Source organism: Lytechinus variegatus, chromosome 2 (genome assembly GCF_018143015.1).
Source record: "Lytechinus variegatus isolate NC3 chromosome 2, Lvar_3.0, whole genome shotgun sequence".
Classification (NCBI taxonomy): Eukaryota; Metazoa; Echinodermata; class Echinoidea; order Temnopleuroida; family Toxopneustidae; genus Lytechinus; species Lytechinus variegatus.
The window spans coordinates 74,317,453-74,338,547 of NC_054741.1; the positions used below are offsets into that span (position 1 = coordinate 74,317,453).

General features: G+C 35.4%; 1 protein-coding gene across 1 annotated transcript; it reads right to left on the reverse strand.

Moving 5' to 3' along the window:
- Positions 1 to 12,186: 12,186 nt before the first annotated feature.
- LOC121408997 (uncharacterized protein KIAA2013 homolog) lies at positions 12,187 to 20,586 on the reverse strand. The gene is made up of 2 exons (XM_041600764.1): positions 20,432 to 20,586; positions 12,187 to 14,473 (listed from the first exon to the last, which is right to left on the reverse strand). The coding sequence occupies exon 2, from the start codon at positions 14,351 to 14,353 to the stop codon at positions 12,476 to 12,478; it is 1,878 nt and encodes a 625-aa protein (XP_041456698.1). The 5' UTR covers positions 14,354 to 14,473; positions 20,432 to 20,586; the 3' UTR covers positions 12,187 to 12,475.
- Positions 20,587 to 21,095: the final 509 nt, after the last annotated feature.

Below are 21,095 nucleotides of genomic sequence, written 5' to 3' on the forward strand. Positions count from 1 at the left end.
CCTTTCTTTTCTTGTTTTTTGTTCTGCCAAAAGGGGGCCCGGGCCCCTCGGCCCCCTGGATCCGATTATGTGTTTGCAGTGACTTGTGATTAGATGTGACATATTTTACAAATCTAATAAGCCCTAATGAGAGCGCGAAGCGCGATTTTTCTGCCTTGAATATGTTGAAAACTGGAAGTCCTAAGAATTTTATTATTATCATTGTTATTATTATGAAAATGACTATTGATGCGAGTGCGAGTGTAAACGAGATATGAGATTTTTAAGATACTGACATGAAAAACGACCAACTAAGGACTGTTTGCAGCGGATGATGTGGATCGTGAAGAAGAAAAAACAGAATAACATCGTTCACCACATGCATGGAAAGAGTGGATTTGTCGCCATCTGTAGAGCCTGTCTTTAGACAATTTTATTTTAGACACTGTCTTTTGAGCGCATAGTCATGTACAGAAAAACATTTCAGATCACACAACCAAGTCATTTATCACGAAATCCATTAGGGACAAGTGCACGTACATATTTATGTATAATGCCTATATGTTTGCTCTGTTATTCTAATAAATCCACTATTACTCGATTGTGATTTCCATGACAACACCGCTGTGCAGCCGACCTTGTTTCCTGATGATTACGCATTTCAGTAGATGCTTTGGTTGTGGCTCATCTATTTCACAATTTGGCCAATATCATTTTTAGATATGTACTGCTTTTAAGGAGTGGCATGTACATTATATAGTCCTACTAAAAAAAGGGACAAGTCATACCAAAGCTCACAGAGAGACAAACTCTGTTTTGAAAGGTTGAACAAAGAATACATTCCTCAGGGGCGGCTTCACCAAGGGGGGGGGGCAGTGTGTGACGTACGCCCTTATATGATATTTTAGTAATAAAAAAAAGAGAAACAGAAGGAAGAGATCAGAAAAGTAAGGATGTGCACAAAAAATAGAGAGGTCGTAGTTGTGTTATTCCATAATTCATACCCATATTCAGAGTGACAGAAAAGTGAAGTTAACTTTTGTAAATTATACACCCTCACAAAATACCCTGGCGCCGTCCCTGCTTTACCTCGATAAACCCCTAGTAGTGCAAGAAATATTATAATTATGTTCGCGTAAAGGAAATAGTTCTGAACATCTGGCCCACATTTTGTAATTAATAACTTTGGGTAGAATCATTTTACAAGTAAGAAATACACAAGTAGACCTACAATACGCCATTGCTTTTCCTTTCCTTACTCCTAAACTCCTCCATTCCCTTTCCACTCTCCCCTATCACCCGGTATAACGGACTATAAAGGGTATACGCGTTTAAACTTATGAAAAAAATAATGTTATTGAAACAAAATATTTATGTATATTTTTATATTCGATTAACACCCTCTATTAATTCATATACAAAATAATATTTCAAACGATTTTCAATATCACAATAACTAAAATGTATTCACTGCAATACAAGGAAAAGGCGGTCTGAATTTGAAAACTAATTTTCAATCAATTAACGCAACCGTCTTGTCCGAGGCTTCCTTCATTTTCTTCCTCCGGGCAAAATGAAAGGACCTCGTTATATTTTATCATGGATTTATTATTCAGAATAATAACTTCATGGCAACTGACCACCGGATCAAATAACCATATAGGGTGTGGTCACAAGTTTTTTTTCGGGAAATATTCATGAACAATTGATCTTACACTTCATTGATAAAAATAGGCCATATTACAAAGATAAAGAAAAAAAGGTAATATATAGTGTGTGTGACCTCCCCCTTCAGTCTCCCATTCGCCTCTGCCAAGGATGGAGTTTTCCAACTGTCTTCAATCAACCTTTTGTAATAATTGCAATTGTATGCAACGCTCCCTCCGACTGTACATAGTGAGATGAATATCTCCATATCAGATACAGGGGTTTACACTTTATCATCGTACGTACAGTATCTTCTCCTATGTCATGCTTTATAATTATTCATTGCTCCATCTGCAAATCACTGATAGACGGCCAGTGATATTACCCCCCCCCCCATCCAATGCGTCATGGTCACACTGTCGTTCATTTCTCCTCCAACAAGATTATATGTTATGAAATCGTTTAAAATATAATTGACCAAATAGCTTTCTAATTCATTTATTATCATGAACTTTATGTCACAATCTGAAACTAAAGAGTCGGGAGCGATAAGTTGATATCTGTATTGTAATTTTCTTCCTTTTTCATATATTTTTTTTCCAAAACAACTAGTGCTCTAACAAGGGTTGCATCATTGTTTTATTAAATAGTGATTCATCGATGACTTAATTGCACATCACATTCGTCATATGATATTGCTGACGTCGTACAGGTTCGTCTTTCGTTATGTGTTGTGTCCGTATACGGGAAGTGTTTCGTGCACACGTTCATTTGTAAACTTTTCAGCCAAAAAGCGTAAGTTTTCGCCATTTTTGGGAGAAGGGTGTAACTGCCCCTCTACCCCCTGCATCAGCTGCATATGAACATGGAGGCCTATTACGCGACCCATACTCTTTGTTCCAACTTCTTCCCCCTTTTCAGGACTTGAAAACTAATGTAAGAGGACGACCATTCCCCCTTTAGCAAAGCCCATTGTTTCATACTCCTGCTCGTTGAAATAAACTTTTTGTCATCGCTTGCTGGTCTGACTGGCTGTGGGGATGGTGCCCTAATATTTTGCTAGAGCTCCTATGATATAGTGTGCTGACCGGGCTTGCCCCGGTCAACGGTGCAGCAAGCAGGAGGGCACCAGGCCCCATAGATGATAGGAATGACCTGCGAATGATGCAAAACTATACTTCCGATTTTATAAGACATGTCTTATAATTTGTACTTTTTTTGTAGACATCACCATACTTCTCAAATCTTAAAATATAAGGCCTTATCTACTGAAAATAGCAATAAAAAATCCTTTGATGTGTTAGAATAATTTTGATTGGCGCATAATATTCTTTATTGAATGAAAACGCCGTTAAAACCAAACAACAACGATTCAAGGAGTAAATAATACCGAGAACAATATATCACCATAATCACCCCCCCCAAAAAAAAACAGAAAAAACAAAAAACAAGTGATTTTCTGCTGTAGGGAAGCGACAAATCCATTTATTTCTCCTTTATACATTCACCGATGTGTCGTTATCTGCTAGAAAAATTAATGTCATTAATACAGGAAAAGGTTCAGGGTGCTGATTACAAATAATTGGGGGAGGGGCGAATCGACCTATATAACTTACAAGGATCGGGAAAGGGCGATAGCCCCTATGATTTTTTTTTTCAAGTAATGGGGGGGGGGGGTAAAATTGTAGAAAAGGGATGAAAGAAGGAAGAAGAGAATAAAGAGAGAGATCTAGGCTATGTTACGCTTTAATGCATCTTTCATCATGCATGACTACGGAATACGGAGATAAATATTGTGTATTAATATATAAGAATATATTGTTGCCGCCCCTGATGACATTATGACGAATAAATAAAAAGACAATAAATCTGGGATCTTATGCATGCAGAATCACGAGATTTTTCTTAAATTCGATAAGCACACGAGTGAAACAAATTAATAAATTATTATTCAAACCTCGAAAATTCACGCAATCCAAAAAATACATACTCAATCATAATTAGTATTATACTTAAATAATTCCCTCATTGTAGTAATTCTCTCAATGTAGTTTGTACAGGATGCAGCAGTATATACAGTATTCTCATTGCCTACTTGGGAGTTTTACAAATGGATTCTCACCCATCAAAAGGCTTGGATAGAGAACATTAAATCTGATTTGCATGCCTGGCTTGTTGATCACCCGCTGGCTATTTCTTTAAAAATGCATTGCTCTGGTGGGGCCCTCTAATTTCTGTAATCTGCGAATAGACAATCTAATGTGTATGGGTCTATGGCCGACATGACATAATCTTTATTACTGCGTGCACGGATATCAATCAAACCTTTTCCATTCACTAGCAGAAGTTCATGTCTGTACTCATTGTAAAGAAAGTAGAGGCACCTATGTATGGAATCATTTGCTCTAGAACGATTGCAGATTGTGTAGATCAGTATACATGTGTGTTTTCGTAATTCAAATAGCTGCCTACAGAAATTATACTTTTTAAAATTTTGATTTGATACTTCTGTTCATATACATGCATTGGTGAACCAGTAAGGGGTGGGGAAACAAAATCACTGGAGTTAGTACCGGAGAGAAAGTCAAAACCCCCTTTCCCCAGAATAAATAATGGAATAGAAATCTTGCCCTTTTAATAATTTTCCCAAATTCATAATAATGAGCATCATCTACCCTGAATTATATGATTGGGCAATATTCACTCATTTTTAAAAAATCAGATAACCTATGAATTAAATCTTTTAGATCATTCATAAATTTTCATAAATTTTGCTCTGGGTTCAAACTTTAGTCACTTCATTTTTGTTTGTTTGGCCCATTAGGCATACTGCATGCCACTGAGAATCTATAAATCAACATTCTGTTTTTTCATGTCTCAATATAAGTTAATAATGGACAAAATTCAAGTCTATTTATGGATGGTATATCAACATCAATCATAATATTCGTTACTTAGGCTAGAACATTAGATGCAAGCTCCATGAAATAAGTATAAATTCAAACTCCATAAATTCAAACAAAGCATTCAAACTTTAAAGTATTTTTTTATTAGAACAAGTACATTTAGTGGGTCAAAGCTCTGATCTTTATAAGAGAATTAAAATAGAAGACAAACATTCTATTTTCGAAATATTCAATCAATTATGGTACACTGAACGGCACTGAACTATACAAACTTCCACCTGGAAATTGTGTGTATTTTCATGGATCCATGATACTTTCCCAGGGGTATTTTCCTGTACATGTACCTCTGAAGAAAAACTGGATTTACATGTACTGTATACATGCATGCAGATTAAACTGTATAAACAGTTTGATGGAATACTGTCACACATCTTAATTCTAACAGAACCTTCTTTAGACATTTTCTTTTGTATTTTCATAACAATCATATATGTTTACTTAAACAATACACATTATTAACCTCACATTCCTCACCCTATATTGTCTTGTAATTATTGGATACTGAGAAAAGTATTAAAGCTTGCCAAATGAGTAATCCATAATAGTCCAATTATGTCTATATCAATAACTGATACTAGTATTTGATACTCGAAAGGTATAGAGTATCCTTTTTTAATAGAAATCATACAATGTGACTTTGTATTTGTTGGGACCCAGCAGTATCATTGAATAATTCCACTTGATCAATGCATATGACTAATTTCTTCTCAAAATTAACTTTACCATTACTTTCCACGATGAGAGTTTTAATGTAATTTTGAAAATGAACTAACTTAGACCTAATTATAACTTTAAAAGATGAATAAGATGAATATGAGAAAAGGCTCTGTAGAACAGTAATACATCAAATAATGTTTGTAAAAGAAATCATTCTTTCTTGTCCAGATAATCCAGACGTACGTGTATTGCAAAAGAAATTACAAATTGATATACCTTTAATGTTTAATAAAATAGTAATATCACTGGATTACAAAGGACTTTAATAGTTATTGATGATACATATAAAAGAACAATGATCTGGATTTTTGATCAAAGACCTGGTCTGTTAACATATTAATTTGAAAGCAAAAAAAAGAAAAGAAAAGAAAACACAGTAAAATAAGCATGGAAAATCAAAATCAGATAAACTATATAGCAGAATAAAAAAGGCATTAACTGTGTTTTATATAATTCTTTTTCATAAAAACAATGGACATGGGCGTCACATAAAGCAAAAGAGTGAGCTGATAGCGTTAGACACTCACTATTCCCGTTTGTATTTTATTGAATGAAATCATTTGAAATACACTGCCTTTTAATTTGATGGATTAAGATTTGAAATAATGCAGCTTTAAAAGTAGCAATGCTACAAGTTATAATTAAGGTGATATTACATGTTCCACTAGGAGTAAGACTATGTTTTGTAATACAGGGTGTACAAAAAAAGAGAAATGTTGATATAAAATACAAAAGGATTTACACATGTGTGTCATCATAGCCTCAACAACACATACTTCTTAACTCAATGTGCCATGCTATCATTTTCATGTGAAAAAGAAATGCAAATTTTAACATACCACACTGTAAAAATGCTGTTAAAATTAAGCAACGCTGTTTAAGCCTGGCACTCAAACAACTATTGCTTAAACTTTTTAAAACAACTTGCTTTAAAAGTTTAAACAAAAGTTGTTAGAGTGATGGGTTTAAACAGTGTTGCTTAACATTTTTAACAGCGTTTTTACAGTGCATAAATTTCCTATTTTCCATTTGATTTTGATGGGAAGTTTTAGATGTTTGATTGACTTTACTCTATCTTTTCAAATAAAAATGATGCTATTACATGTAAATCAGTTTGGATGACATTTTTTATAATTTGACCTAAACTCAAACTAATTAATTGCAGATTTTCTTGATTTTTAAATTCATGTATGAAAACCAATGTTCAGTATTATGTGAATGTACATCCCTAGTATACAAACATACATCAATAGGCCTCCTAATACTTATTTCCAATGAGAAATTTCCCACCAGTAAGGACAAACTCCTATATTGTGATAAGTGAAAAACCAAATAAGAGACAAATAAACTAAATAAACAAGCACAAATTAAAAAAATGAAATATATTACAGCAAACAATATATCAATAAGCAACAAGGAGATAAACACAACTTGTATATAAAGATCTAGATTACTAATAAAAATCTTACATAATATTTTATAGCACAACCAAAATATACTGTATAACAAACTTTTGAGTAATTACTAGATATACAAGAATAACTAAGAATTATACACTGACAGGGATATTTGGAAAGGAAAACATTGCATTTTACTTAAATATGTTTTGAAAATTAAAGGAATTTATCAACCATGACTTACATTCTGAAATACACATAAAACAAATAAATGTTCAAGGACAAGTCCACCCCAACAAAATGTTCGAATAAAAAGAGAAAAATCCAACAAGCATAACACTGAAAATTTCATCAAAATCGGTTGTAAAATAAGTTATGACATTTTCAAGTTTTTTTTGAAAGTTTTTCTGGCCACTTTTTTTCCCATGATAAGTTTGAACTGGGGACATTTATGTGTTTAAATTACACATTACAACTTCAATGGCATGTTCAATAAGTTAAATTGATTGATTGATAAATTTTCAATGACACTATCAACATACAGTTCCATGTATATGTATTGTTGAACACCTGATCCTCTCATTTATCACAATATTTTTCGCAAATTATAGTAGCTAAATGTAATCAAAATGACCAGTAACCTATTAACTCCTACCTCAGGGTAACTCCCTACTCTCTGGAAAGTTACAAGAAAAACATTCCAAAAATATGTAAACTGCAACATCGTCGAATTAAAACGAGTTACTACACTAAAGGATAGAAACAACAAAACTAGCATATCAGTTATGTGGTACTCAAAAATCTTTTAAGGAAATTGATGCAATGCTTATTTGATTTTAGCCGAGTAGACATTGTTGGGATAAACAAACTTATTTTTTCATACATATATTGGCAACTTAAATTAATAAAAAAACAATATTTCACTCATAATTTCAGAATTGTGTGTACAACTTTATTTAACCTAATGTAGCTGCATGTATACCAGAGGGAACTAGAAACATATCAAAATTAGTCAACAAATAAAGAAGCATTTTGGGGATTTTTTAAAGATAAAAATGTGCATGAATTAGCACACATAATGAGTTTCAAAATTTGGTGTAGGTTTGAATCCCTACCTAGTGCTCTCAAATTAAGCAAAGAGAATTTACATCTGACATGAAATGATGATGAAGCAGCATTTTTACATTGTGGATGGACAGATGGATGTAATGCCACAGCATGTGCTCATCTGGCCCTACAACCCCTAAAAACAACCCCCATATTCTTACACTATGCCCAAAAATTTTCAGTACATAGTGTAAAGTATTCCATGTTCATGTACACCTATCAATTCACTGCATTTATAAGCTTATCTTCAAAAACACAAAGTTAATGTATTATTGATAGTTTTGAGCCGTGAATTTTCGTTCTGAAAATCATATCATGTATCTCAAATGATATCTGATGGCATGGAAGCTCTAAGTTTAACATAATTGAGGAGTATACTATAAAGTGAAAGTGTACATGTACAAGCTAGATCATTAAATTTAAGACCATGAAAACTTTAAAACTATAAAAAAAATGTGAAGGTGGAGTTTTACGTGCAAAAGCAATGGGATACTGAAGAGGCTGTCATCCAATAAACATTACACTTTCCATTCTTTTTTTCTTATTACTTCTGAGACACACAAACCGAAAAAAGAGTAAAAGGATTCATGCGCTAGGGCAGATCAGACAAGACATAAAATAGGTGGTTTCAAACCGCCTCGATCACAAGAATCCCCATTAAATTACGAGAACTTGTTTAGGCTAAAAGATATCCATTAATTATTCCTGCATTCACACCGCCCCGAAACATACATGTACCCTTTGGGATAAGTTCCCGAAGTCACGAGCATGCGCAGTATGGTCTGATAAGCAGGCAAGGCGCGAGATTCAAAATCACTAGCCCAGCAATCACCCGAGGCACCCGCGCCCAATGACACGCTGGGCTTAAAGTTCCCGTAAATTGCTTTCACATCACCAAAATACCTGCGACCTTGGAAAAATCCCCGCGAAAGTTCTCGTAATTTCGCCAAATACCTACTATTGAGCGGGTATTTTCTTTCGGGGAAATTACGCGTAGTTTGCTTTCACATTACCAAAATACCTGGTATTTTCTGATCGGGGTAAATTTCCCGATCAGAGAATACCTGGAACTGACAAACTTCGAGGCGGTCTGAAACCACCCAATGAGTCTTCAAAAGTATCAATGTAGTGAAGTCAAAGCCACATACACGAACAGAAACAGATCAAAGTAATATCAAAGGAAATCATTATTCCACCACAAACACCTTCTATGCAAAAATAACAAACCACTGCCTGGCTTAGAAGGATTTTGAGATATGCAAACAGAATACCAAGCTGGCTTTGGATGTGGTGTGCCTACATGTAGGTTACTTGAATAGTTACATCTAAAATTGAAATGGGCTTCATGAAAAACTATCTTCTGATACATGTACATGTCCCATGTCATAAGGTGGTCCAATTTCGCGAACAGGGTAAAAATGGTCAAAAATTTTATTTTTTGATATGTTATAGCTATTACCATTCTCTAAATAATGAAAAAGTTTTAAGTCTCGAATACCTTTATTTTTCCTTAAAATGACTAATTAACAGCTAATTATTACATAGACATCAATGTAAATGTGAATTTTGAAATGTGTTTTTCTCAAATTGGACCTGCTGCACATAAAATGGTGTCAAAAGTTAATGCAACGTTGGATCACCCTAGTATTTTGCAGTTATAATCTTTAAACATCAATAATTAAATCTGTACCAAAAATCAAATAATTATCTATTATTGTATGCATATTAATTATACTAATTAATTAACAGTATTTAATTTCACATTTTTGCCCCCAAAATACCTGTCACTGTATTTATATGCTTGGCAAAGTGACAATATCATGGGTAGAAATGTTTGTTGCAATGATACACAACATTTGTACTAAAAATTAAGATTACAAATTAGATAATTAACCAAATCTCTCCGGTTTACTAATTGATTAGGTTGCAGATCAGAGCTGACATACACATGTATTCCATTGCTGCATATTTTCAAAATTGTCAAATTTTTATGACATTTAGTTGTTCCCTGCTTTAAAACGCCCAGAAATATGAAGATAACAGTCATATTACATATTATAGTAAGTTGTTAATTAGGTTTAATTAATATTTTATCATTTACCACATCCACCGGCTCCGCATCCACCGGCTCCGCCACCCCTGTTACTTCAAACTTAATGTGCTATAGTTTTTGTTCCTGATATTGTATTGATCTAATTCATAGTAATATATTTAGCCTATAGTTCTAGCTTCAAAATGAGATCTTACTCAATAAATTTGGTCAAGATACTGTGATGTAGCAACAATTTATCCATGGCACCGTGTGGAAAATTGTTCATACGCCACCCTTTTTGCATACCCAACTTATGAAATGCGACCACATGTACATGTCTACAACCAATCAAGTTTAGACATTTGCATAAACTTGCTTTGGTATTTTTCCCTTGCAGAAATGTGTTACATATTGTATGATACATCAAACTACATTGTAATTATTATCTTGAGAGCATTAACACTAAACATGCAACTGGCAAACAAATAAAAAAATCTAGTATAATTCTCTATTTTGTTTACTCTCTCAATATATCTGCTGTGAAATAAGGAATCATATACACACCAAATACATAATCACATCTACATGTCTACATACATAAATTATAATTCAATATTTCACTAAATTGCACTATATTCAATCTTGTTTTTTTTAATAAATTGTCTAGCACGCAAATCAAAAGTTTTGTGCAAACAACAAATACACTAAAATGGGGGTGGTGCCACGGCTAAAGAGGGGGGGGGGGGGGGGTCAAGTGATACCCCTATAATTTTCCCTTGATAATTTTTTTTTAATGTACACCTGGCTTGTAGGGGGAAGAGAAAAGGGAAGAGGAAATTAAAATGAAGGGAGGAGCATTGAAAAGAGAGATATTTTGACTAAATAATATTTCTAATTTTTTTCTTGACAAAAACTTAAATCACATGGACTTCATCTGGCACCCCTCTACTTTTAAATGCCCTAGCACCTACATGTAGCCAATGCATAGCCACTGTATGGTTACCACATAGCAAATCAATATATTTATTCCATGCAGCTAACAGCTCTATATTTCCAAAGAAATCATTACAAAATATCAATAAGATGAATAAGAATCACTCAATAATCAAAGAAGTCGCCTTCAAAAGTCTCACAACATTGTATATTGCCATTACACACATTTCCAGGCACAAAACACAAGTTTCAAAGTTTCAAAAACTTGCAAAATATATAACATATATTCCTTTTTTTATAACCACACAAGATTTGGATGACAATAAGAAATAAGTTCTGTACAAAGACTTTTGATTTTAGTATCAAGTACATGTAATCCTTTCATATGCTTCACAGATTTGTGATAGCTTCCAAAATCACATCATGTCTTGTATCAAAACAAAGGTCATGCAATATTAAATGCTATTACATGTAAGTAGTGCAGTTGTATGCTGTTTAGACAATGAAGCTCGGCAAAGCTAGATGAATTCTCAACTGCATGCAGGAAGGTTAATGCCTCCCCTAATTAAAATGCCCCACTGCCTGGTCTGAAAAAAATATTACATGTTTGATTTCTAAAACTTAAAAAAAAACTCACCAGATCAGATTGTCACTTCCATATTGAGCATTATTTTATTTGCTCATTGGACCTTTAAATAAATAAGTCAGTTTAGGATGACTCTCATATTCATATATTTGGCCACATTTGAAAATATCTATGCTTTAGTTATGAGTATTATACTATTAACCATGTATTAAAGGCCTCACTCAAAGTCAGACCCCACAATCTAATATTATTTTCCTTCCTCAAGCTCCTATTTGCATACATGAACCGGATTTGAAATCTGATCCATCTAATAATTTTTTTAAAGTCAGTGTGACAAAATCCAGAACAGAGTGATGGTGCAGATGGATGAATCATAAACATGACTATGGCATTCATATACGGTGGGGGAGGCATAACCAAAATACATGTAAATCATGGCATAGAGTGATACAAGTAACTGACCAAAGTTCAGTATTCAAACTTCTTTAAAGGGTTCCTACTTTTGAATTGCATACAAAAGTATGTTACTACATCCCACACAAAATATACCAGATGAATTAATTATTCAAGTTGGAAGTCTCGTGAAATTCTTTTCTAAATCTAACAAAGGCACTGACAAGTATGTTAGTACTCAAGTATTGAGAAGAAATTGAATTTAGATGGCTTTTAATCAGGAAAATAAACCTCGGGATGGAGTTGAGACCGGCCTTGGTCTCAGAGCAAGTCACATACTCTGTCAACTTCCATTTAGGTGGCCTTATGACCAGCAACTCTAGGTCTCAACTCCTTCCCTTATTAACCCATTTACACTATTATTTATAAACAATCTAAATATCAATATACTAACTAGTGTGAATTCAGAAATCTTGCACCATGACATATCAAAACATTTGAACATTTACTGTGCAACAATCTGTTGCCATATTATGATTTACATTGTAAAAAGATATCTTCATATTCTCTATGACATTAGTGAAAGTCTGTGATATTATGCTTTATCGTAGAATGATAAGCATGAAGAGGTAATTAAACTTAAATTATCAATGAAAAACAAATTCAGATTAGACATTTTCTGATTATCACAAATAAATGTATTGTAATATTCATTCAGTTATGGTTTGATATTAAATTTTGATGATTTCTGCTTGGTTGGTGATCCATCCCGACAGTACTCATTCCAAATCATTTTGATAAGAACAACATGAAAGCATATAATGAGACTGATGAGAACAATCCATACAATGACCGGAACTCGGAAACCATGATGGTCTTGGGCGGCACTGTTGATGGGTATTTCATCCAACCACCTGAGTTTCTTAATGTGGATGATCTTCTGGAGATACTCAAGGTGCTTTCGGTCATGTGACAAATACAGAAATGGTGTTTGTGGTTCTGTCCACTTCAGGTCCAGCTTCTGATCTTCTTCTGTCAGCTGCAGTGCCTGGAGGCATCCTGATCCACAAGCATAAAGAGGGCGTACTTTATCATCTTGACTTTGGTAATGGCTAACATGAAGAGTAACCTTTTGATTTTCAGCAGGACCTGACGGATCCACATTGATTTGCAGGAAGGATGAGTTGTACAGGATGTTCTCAAAGAGGAACTTGCCTTTGATGTGTGCAGGATCTGCATGAAATGAAAGCTCCTTATCAGTGAATTGAGCAGAAAAGACACTGAGAAGCATTGCCTGGGCAACTCCTGTCACTCCAGCTGATAACAAAGAACTGCAGCCATGTTTGTACAATGTGTGCATCCAATGTGAGATCAGATCATGTAGCTCCTGAGGTTTTGTAAGCTGCATCCAAAGCTCTGGGTTATCATACGTTGGTTGCCCATTAAAGCACGACTGTGGTCGCTGCAAGGCACTCACTAATTCCTTCTTCTGCTGTATACTAAGACCAGGCACCAAGAGAGGGGCTTTCACCGACGTCATAATATAGTAAAACGTTGCAGTGACTAGTTCAGATGTCAAGTGGGGAGAAAGGGGGTTTTCCTCTACACTTGGCAAAGGTTCTACAAGTAGTTTACTATTCCACATACTCTTAGACCACACACTAATATGTTCATCCAAAATGTCCCGAAAGTCAAGATGTAACAAAGAAAACAACTCTTCTTCTGTTTTATCAGTTAAACTTGCAAGAACATCAGTGTCAGCATGAATATCTAACACAGGCTCAGAGAATCTTGCAATTGCAATGATTGTCTTTGAGTATTTTGTGCCCGGAGCTACTTCTACTATTTTGTCGAACCCTGTGGCTGCAATCACTAATGCCACATAGTGCTGCCCTTGCGTGTCCCTTACATAAGGTGCAGGAAATTTCCCTGTGGATATCACATACTCAATTGATTTTCCATTCACTTCAAAGATTTCATTGCTTGTTGCTGATCCTTTCCAATTATTAGGGCCATTTCTTGAAACGGCCAAGGTCACAGGGATAGAAGCTGTATTGTCTACTTCCACTTCCTGATATAATATTGCTTCTCTTGTCCTGTGAGCCAGTGTGGTCACTTTAACTTGCACACACGAATCTTGAACATAATAACATTGTATATGTTCTATAATACCCTTCTTGTAGTTGATGATGGTCGCGCGTTGATCATTGTACCCTTCAATCTTGGTGCGCAGGAGTGGACGGTATGGTGCATCAGATACCCAAGAATCTCCTCTAAGGTATAGATTGTTTGGCTTCACATGATCCACAATGAACTCAATGTATCCGTTCCCCGTCACTGCTAGCACCTTTGGACGTTCGGGACTGCGGTTAGCGTGGAGTACTGTCACTCCTGAAGGGCCATACTGCTCCTCTAGCTGGGTGACCTTGGCCCCCAGGCACTCAATGGTCACCTGTGTGGTCTTACCATGATGGATAACCCAAGGGCCGATGTAACCAAAGATGACAAGGATGAAGATCCCTGCAATGCAGACCTTCTTCCACTTTGGTGCTGGGATGGTCCCAGTCAGTGCGCTGAGTTGACTCTGGAGCCACATGTGATAGGCTGTCTACCTCTGCATAGTCTAGTCCACAACCACTTTCGTCCAATGAAGGAGATTAACACTAGATCACTTGTTTTGGCATCTCACAAACCGGTGCATAATATCTTGAAGAATCTATAATATGGAGATATAAATAATGAGGTACGATCGTTAAATAAGGAAAATGACCATATGACCTGAAACTAAAGGAGGATGATTAGTGATACTTGGTTAACCATTATGTCCAGACTTTATACCTAAGTTTCATGAACTAGCTTAATATACATGTGCTTCCAAATTATGATAACATTTCAAAAACCTAATCCTTGTTAAGATTTCAACGAAACTTAACCTTGGTTATGATTTCAATGTTGATGATGCCACTGTAAGCAAAGCGGCGCTTTTTTCAAGAAGCAACTGGTTTCACTACATATTTAATTCTCTCAAGAAAATAGATTAAAATAATTTAGAAACAATAATCTGCAACAGATTGAGCTGAATGCTGCTCTGTTAGCAAAGGAGAGAAAAATCTTTATAGAAATAAAGTCTACAATATATGAAGGGAATGTTATGATCCGGATATTCAAAAGTTAATCGAGGGCCAATACTTCTGAATGTTCATGGCAGATCAAATAAGGATATACAGTATATAAAATGGGCAAGCTCCATTTTACATTAACTTAGGTGTCAGCTCCAGATATTGGGTAATTCTAATGTAGATAAGTAGTTAACATGTATTACTACTATTGATGATACAATTACAAACTACATAACAGGAAGCTGAATAACTTATGGTACAAAATCTAAAAGGAAATGAAATATCCATATCATGGATTCAACCAAGAACCTTTCCAATGATATGTAAATTCAAGCTTCCTGCCCACAACCTGTGTTTACATATCTTTTTCAATGACACTAACAATTACCATTGGTTCTCTTGATCAATTCCTTTTAAACATTTCATGAGGATTACCATAATACAAGTAAAATTTTGACCTTCGACTTTTGAAGATTTGCATGGTGGTACAGATAACCATGGACATACAATTGTGCTCTAAAGTTTGTGAACCCACCACAAAATGCACTCCTTCAAGCCGAGTGTTGAATGCAGGCAACAACACTATTATGTTCTATGAGACCGGAGAAACAAACTTTATTGAATGTATTATTTTATTGTCTGACTTCACAATGAAATATCTATGGCAGAACTTGAACACTTTAAATATGAACATTTTCAAGTGCTTTGGGGTTTACTAACTTTAGAGCACCACTGTATACATAGGTGTTCACCATATGGTTAATCCTGATTAAGATTGTAGGATGGTTGAATGAAAAAATGAAAGATAATGATTAGGAATTAAAAGATTACAAAGAGACAGAAATCGATAATGTCCATTGACAGTGTGTCAAGATATCTAAAGATTATAAGATGAAATGAAAACAAAACCTATAAAAAAGCCAGAGATATTGAAGAGACAAATATTCAAGTCAAGCTGCTGGAAAAGTGACTTTTAGCAAGTGTACCTTATAAAAGTGCAAATGACTATGATACTGTCACTACAAAAATAGATCCCAATAGGCCAGCATTAATTGTTCATTATCAAATAATTACTACTCTCCAAATTCTTCCAACAGACTAAAATTAGGAGTAATTAAAGAATGGTGACCGCACACAGAGCTAAAAAATTTGCCCTTCACCGCATTCACACAGCCAAAAATGGTAATGGTTTTGAGGGAAAATCAATCAAAGTTCAATGCATTTCTGACATATGTTCCCGTAATCCAAATTTAATGACTTTGGTTCAAATTAAAGAGAATAAAATGCTCCAAATAACCTACTCAGTTTACATTTGGTGACTAGTACATTTTGATGTGGCATTAAAAAAGGAAGTTCAAAGTCTCATAGCTTGTGAATAAATGTACCATATTTTTGTAAACTAGCAGGTTTTTTAAGCATTAATAATGGCAAATCGAAAGAAAGTACTAATTTTTCGCTGACCTTTCTTTTAGAATCAAGTGTCAGAATTTTAAAATACCCTTCCCTCATTACTCCAGAAAGCCCAATGTAAAATTGCACACAAAGTATCTGCGCTCTGTGCGTGGTCGTATGTTCCAGCTGTGTGTGTTGTGACAAATTATACTACAAAGCCTATTGAAAGCCAGCCATGGCGTAATTTCCTTCAGCAAGAAATTTATCCACATTGTGCTGCACTCGACCCAGGTGAGGTGAATGGGTACCCGGTAGGAAGAAATTCCTCGAATGCTCGAGCGCCCGATCAAGGTAGCCGTGCTAAAGCCGGGGTAATAATAGCAGGGCCCGCTGGGAGAACAGTTTTCGGAACTGAAGTGGCTACCCTGGGTAAATATGCCTCTATTATTATTATTATTATTATTATTATTATTATTATTTGGCTGAATTTCATTCAAAATTCATTATTCAAAAACCAATTCATGGATTACTATGAAATTTGGTAGATTTCTATTTTGCACTATTTTTATCAAGATCTGAAAATATCAGACAGTCTGATGAAGTGGTTGAAGAGATAACAAATTATTGCAGTCTCCCTATTAAAAGAACCCTCAGGCAACATTGAAGGTAACATTCTGCAGTCATCCACCAAAGAAAAGGACCCTAGCATTTTTGTTGATCTGGAATTGACATTTCACAAACATGTACCTCTTGCAGTCCATAAAGCTAATCAAATGCTTGGCAGTGTAAACAATCTTTCTGAAATTTAAATGAAGTGACACTATCCATCTTATACAAGACACATGTCAGACCTCATCTGGAGTATGGGAACAGTGCCTGGCATCCAAGATTTGTTATGGACATTGATAAACTTGAAAGAGTCCAGAGATGTGCCACTAAATTACTGCCTATCTTAGACAATAAACCTTATGATGAGAGGCTCCAACATCTCAAGTTACATGTACATTCACTTAAAATATAGATGAAAACCGGTGACATGATACAAGTCTACACATTTCTATATGGTATAGACTTTTGTCAGGTTGAGAAGTTTTTCACAATGCACCAAACCCGCAAAACTAGAGGTCACTCGCTGAAAATTTTCAAGCAAAAACAGACTCAACCTCACAGTTGCCAATGACTGGAATAATCTTCCCCAGTCCATCGTCACTGCACCTACTTTGAATATCTTTAAAAGATTGTTAGACATTTATTGGTCCAAATATCATTATGTACTGTATGGCATGTAAGTTGTGACAGTTTTTGCTTTTTGCATGTTAGAATTGATATGATTAATAATCTTGTCGAAATAAGTACCTTGCCTTGAAATTTCATTCTTCTGAAATATTTTCCACCTATATATAACTTTCTACCCCAACACTGAAAGTCATCGTGACCTTTGAAAAAAACGATGTCAAATGGCTCAACTTGCCCCATATATGGGGTAAGTTTGAGCCACCTTCTGGGGTAAGTTGAGCCACAAAAACTATGTACAAAATGTATGGGGGAGAACCAGCATGTCAATTTTTTTGTTTAAAGTCTTTTCACTTGCTAATTCTCTATAAATACTAACATCCTGTAAAAGGAAAAGAGCAGTCATGTAAATTTGCTCCTTTCAGCCTGCATTTCAATCTATTTTTATGGTTTGTTTTTTAAGATACATTACCATAGGAATTACCATGGCTCAACTTGCCCCATGCTGTTTGGCTCAACTTACCCCAGTCCGAACTTAGTGCGATAATTTTGTATCCACATATTTATTATGCATCCATCATATAAAAGACTATGACAAGAATGAAGATCCATACCTGGACTAATAATATTGTTATCATGTCTTTATTATATTCAAAGACGTGTGTGTTTATAAAGCACTTATCTATTTCACACTCTTTTTTACTTTTTTGGCTGAAATTCATATTTTTCCCTCTAAAAAACTACTTTTTGTTTCAAAGTTGGAAACAATGTGGTGGGGTTAGGGGTTATGCTATTGGTCATCAATACATGACACCACCGCAATGTCTGACTCATTCATTATTGGCCTGGGGCTGGTGGCTCAACTTGCCCCTATGCTCAACTTACCCCGCCTTCCCCTACTGTATAGCATGTGATCCAAATTTCTAGCATGCCCTCATAGTTATATTGTCTGTAAATTTCCAAGAAGTGACCGAAGACATGTTCTCTTCCGTGCGTGTATCATGTATATTGCTGATGCTGATGCTCAGTCACAAGTGGCCATTTAAAAAAAAGGGCCTTTGCGGGACCGTCTTTCATGTCACTGAATGAAAAGGCCTTTAATTTCAATACATAACTAAAATTACGATGGAAAAATAAATCTATTCATCTGGACTTACTTTGATTGGAACAGAGAACAGTTTCACGTCCGATCCGGGACGCTTCTTCAGCTCTTATGAATTGGCGGCGCCAATCGGCATCGACGATTTTCCCGCCAATTTATAAGAGCTGAAGAAGCATCCCGGATCGGACGTGAAACTGTTCTCTGTTCCAATCAAAGTAAGTCCAGATGAATAGATTTATTTTTCCATTGTAATTTGACTTTTCCTGGATGAATCAAACCTTACATCAGTTTAATACACAACTTGCAATTAATTTGCACATTGCATTTTCATATGTCATAAGTGAAAAAATAAATCAGTTCAAAGTGAGCTAGGCATTAATTTTTTAAAAGTACCTAGTACAGGTAGTGACTAAATAAAGTACATCATGCAAAAGATAGTAGTTGCAAAGTCTTTTGGCCTAGTCCTAGTCTAGCCCTAACGTTAGTACGGAACAGACATTTTAATTTTTTTTTTCCTGAATAAAACTAAAAGTTAAGCTCAATTAGACCTAAAATAAACCAAAAGCTTCAGTCTCTGTCATGTTGGTTGTTTCGCTTAACTCTATTGGCTTCACTCACCAAATACAGAGACTGAAGTTCTAGCTTGATCTGTACAGGGACTCAATGGCCATATGTTTATGTATTAAGTTCGGATAAAACAGAGAAATGAAGTTGCGCAACAGCCGAAGTAAGTCATTGTTTTTCACCCTTCTAAAAATAATCTTTATTTTGGTACATTTCTTTGATTCTTTCTACATATTTTAATGAAATTAAGGCAAAAATAGGGGAGATTTTGCATTGTTAACCCCCTAATGGTTGCTGCACGATAGCAAGCCGTCTGTGTACGAGGAGAAATTAAAAAATAATAAAAATGTTAAAAAAAGCTCCTCGAAACAGACATGAACAGACGGTTACCAGCTGCCTAAAGTAAACTAGACCCTATATGTCTAATGTCAGAATTTGGAATTAGAGGCTGGTCAGGGTCTAGCTATCTTTAAGACGACGGCATCCTGGTTCAAATCACCACTGCCGTTCACTTCATCAGCGGCAGTGACTTATTTCCTCTCCCATTAACCCAGGGAAATCCCGGGCGGGAGCCCAGGACCTTACCGTGTAGTTGACCATACTCACCTGACTATAGCGTGAAGTATGGTCATAATAATTCTCTGAATAAATAGTTCAAACAGAAATCAAGCACTTAGCACGATTACATGGATGAAGGTCTAACGAGTGGCAGTTTCCTGACATCTGGGCACAAACTGGAACCTCAAAAAAACGGAAAGTTCTCTCCTTCTACCCCAGTCTCGATCGGCCATTTTGTTACGATTCATAACAAAAATGGCCGATCGAGACGGGTGTAGGAGGGAACTTTTCATTTTTTTGAGGTTCCCAGGAGTTCCCTGGGTTACTCTCCCATTTGACTTCTTTGTTTGGCTTGCCAAATTGGCCAAATGAGCACACACACACGACAAGCTACAATTAAGAGAGGCAACTTATTTCAGGATAAGGCTGAGACGACTCTAACTTTATGAGGTTATTTAAAGTAGAAGCCTCGAACTGCACATGTGCGGTGGAGGGTGATTTTACTTTAGCTAGCATAGATTTGAATATATCACGGAATTGTGATATCACCTATCTATTTACGTGCACAAGAGATCACACATGATGGTAATGGTAATGGCCTCCTCGTCATGCTCATCCATGTCATCGTTACTTTGGCCAGTACGGACGGGACAGGTTTAATTAAAATACTAAAATAGATAATATTGTGCTCGGCTTTCAACATTACCTTGTTAATTGCTGTATCAAATACAAATTTCCGTCGCTTGTGTGAAAGTTTCCAGTACAGTAGCTTCGACTCTAACCATGACTCTAATTTTTCGGGAACGTGAAACTTGTCTTGGCGGTGATTTATTAGTCACTTCGGCTGCGATAGAGTGTGCGTGCATATATGCACGCACGGTACGAGACACGGCACGTATACGGTCTGCCGGATGTAGATCAATTCTAAACTAGCTTAATCAAAAATATATTTGTTTTAAGAGACAAATATTTTTGCTACAAAAAAAATGGCATGCCCATAATGATACTTATAAATGCATGATTTACTCTGGTTTTAACTTATTTACGATTATTGCCACGCCCTCTTTTGGCATGTACACTACTAGAGAATGCACCGAGTAATGCACAATATTCGCTCATGTTTTTTTTCTTTGTCATTTGTTAGAACTACTCCCAAAACAATTTATCTATTTATGTCTGGAACTTTGTCTATATCCATTTCCACTTAGATCTAGATCCGAATGAAGGTAAAATTATACTTAATCATGCCATCACAATTTGTTAAAATGCACTGCAATACAAATTAAGTGAGGTATAAATAAATTGTTTTTAATAAATATATCACTCAGTGTGCTGAGTAACCGTTCGGTATATTGTGAATCTTTAAAACT

Coding starts and splice junctions, on each gene's coding strand:
- LOC121408997 (XM_041600764.1), bottom strand. CDS start 14,353: ATGTGGCTCCAGAGTCAACTCAGCGCACTGACTGGGACCATCCCAGCA.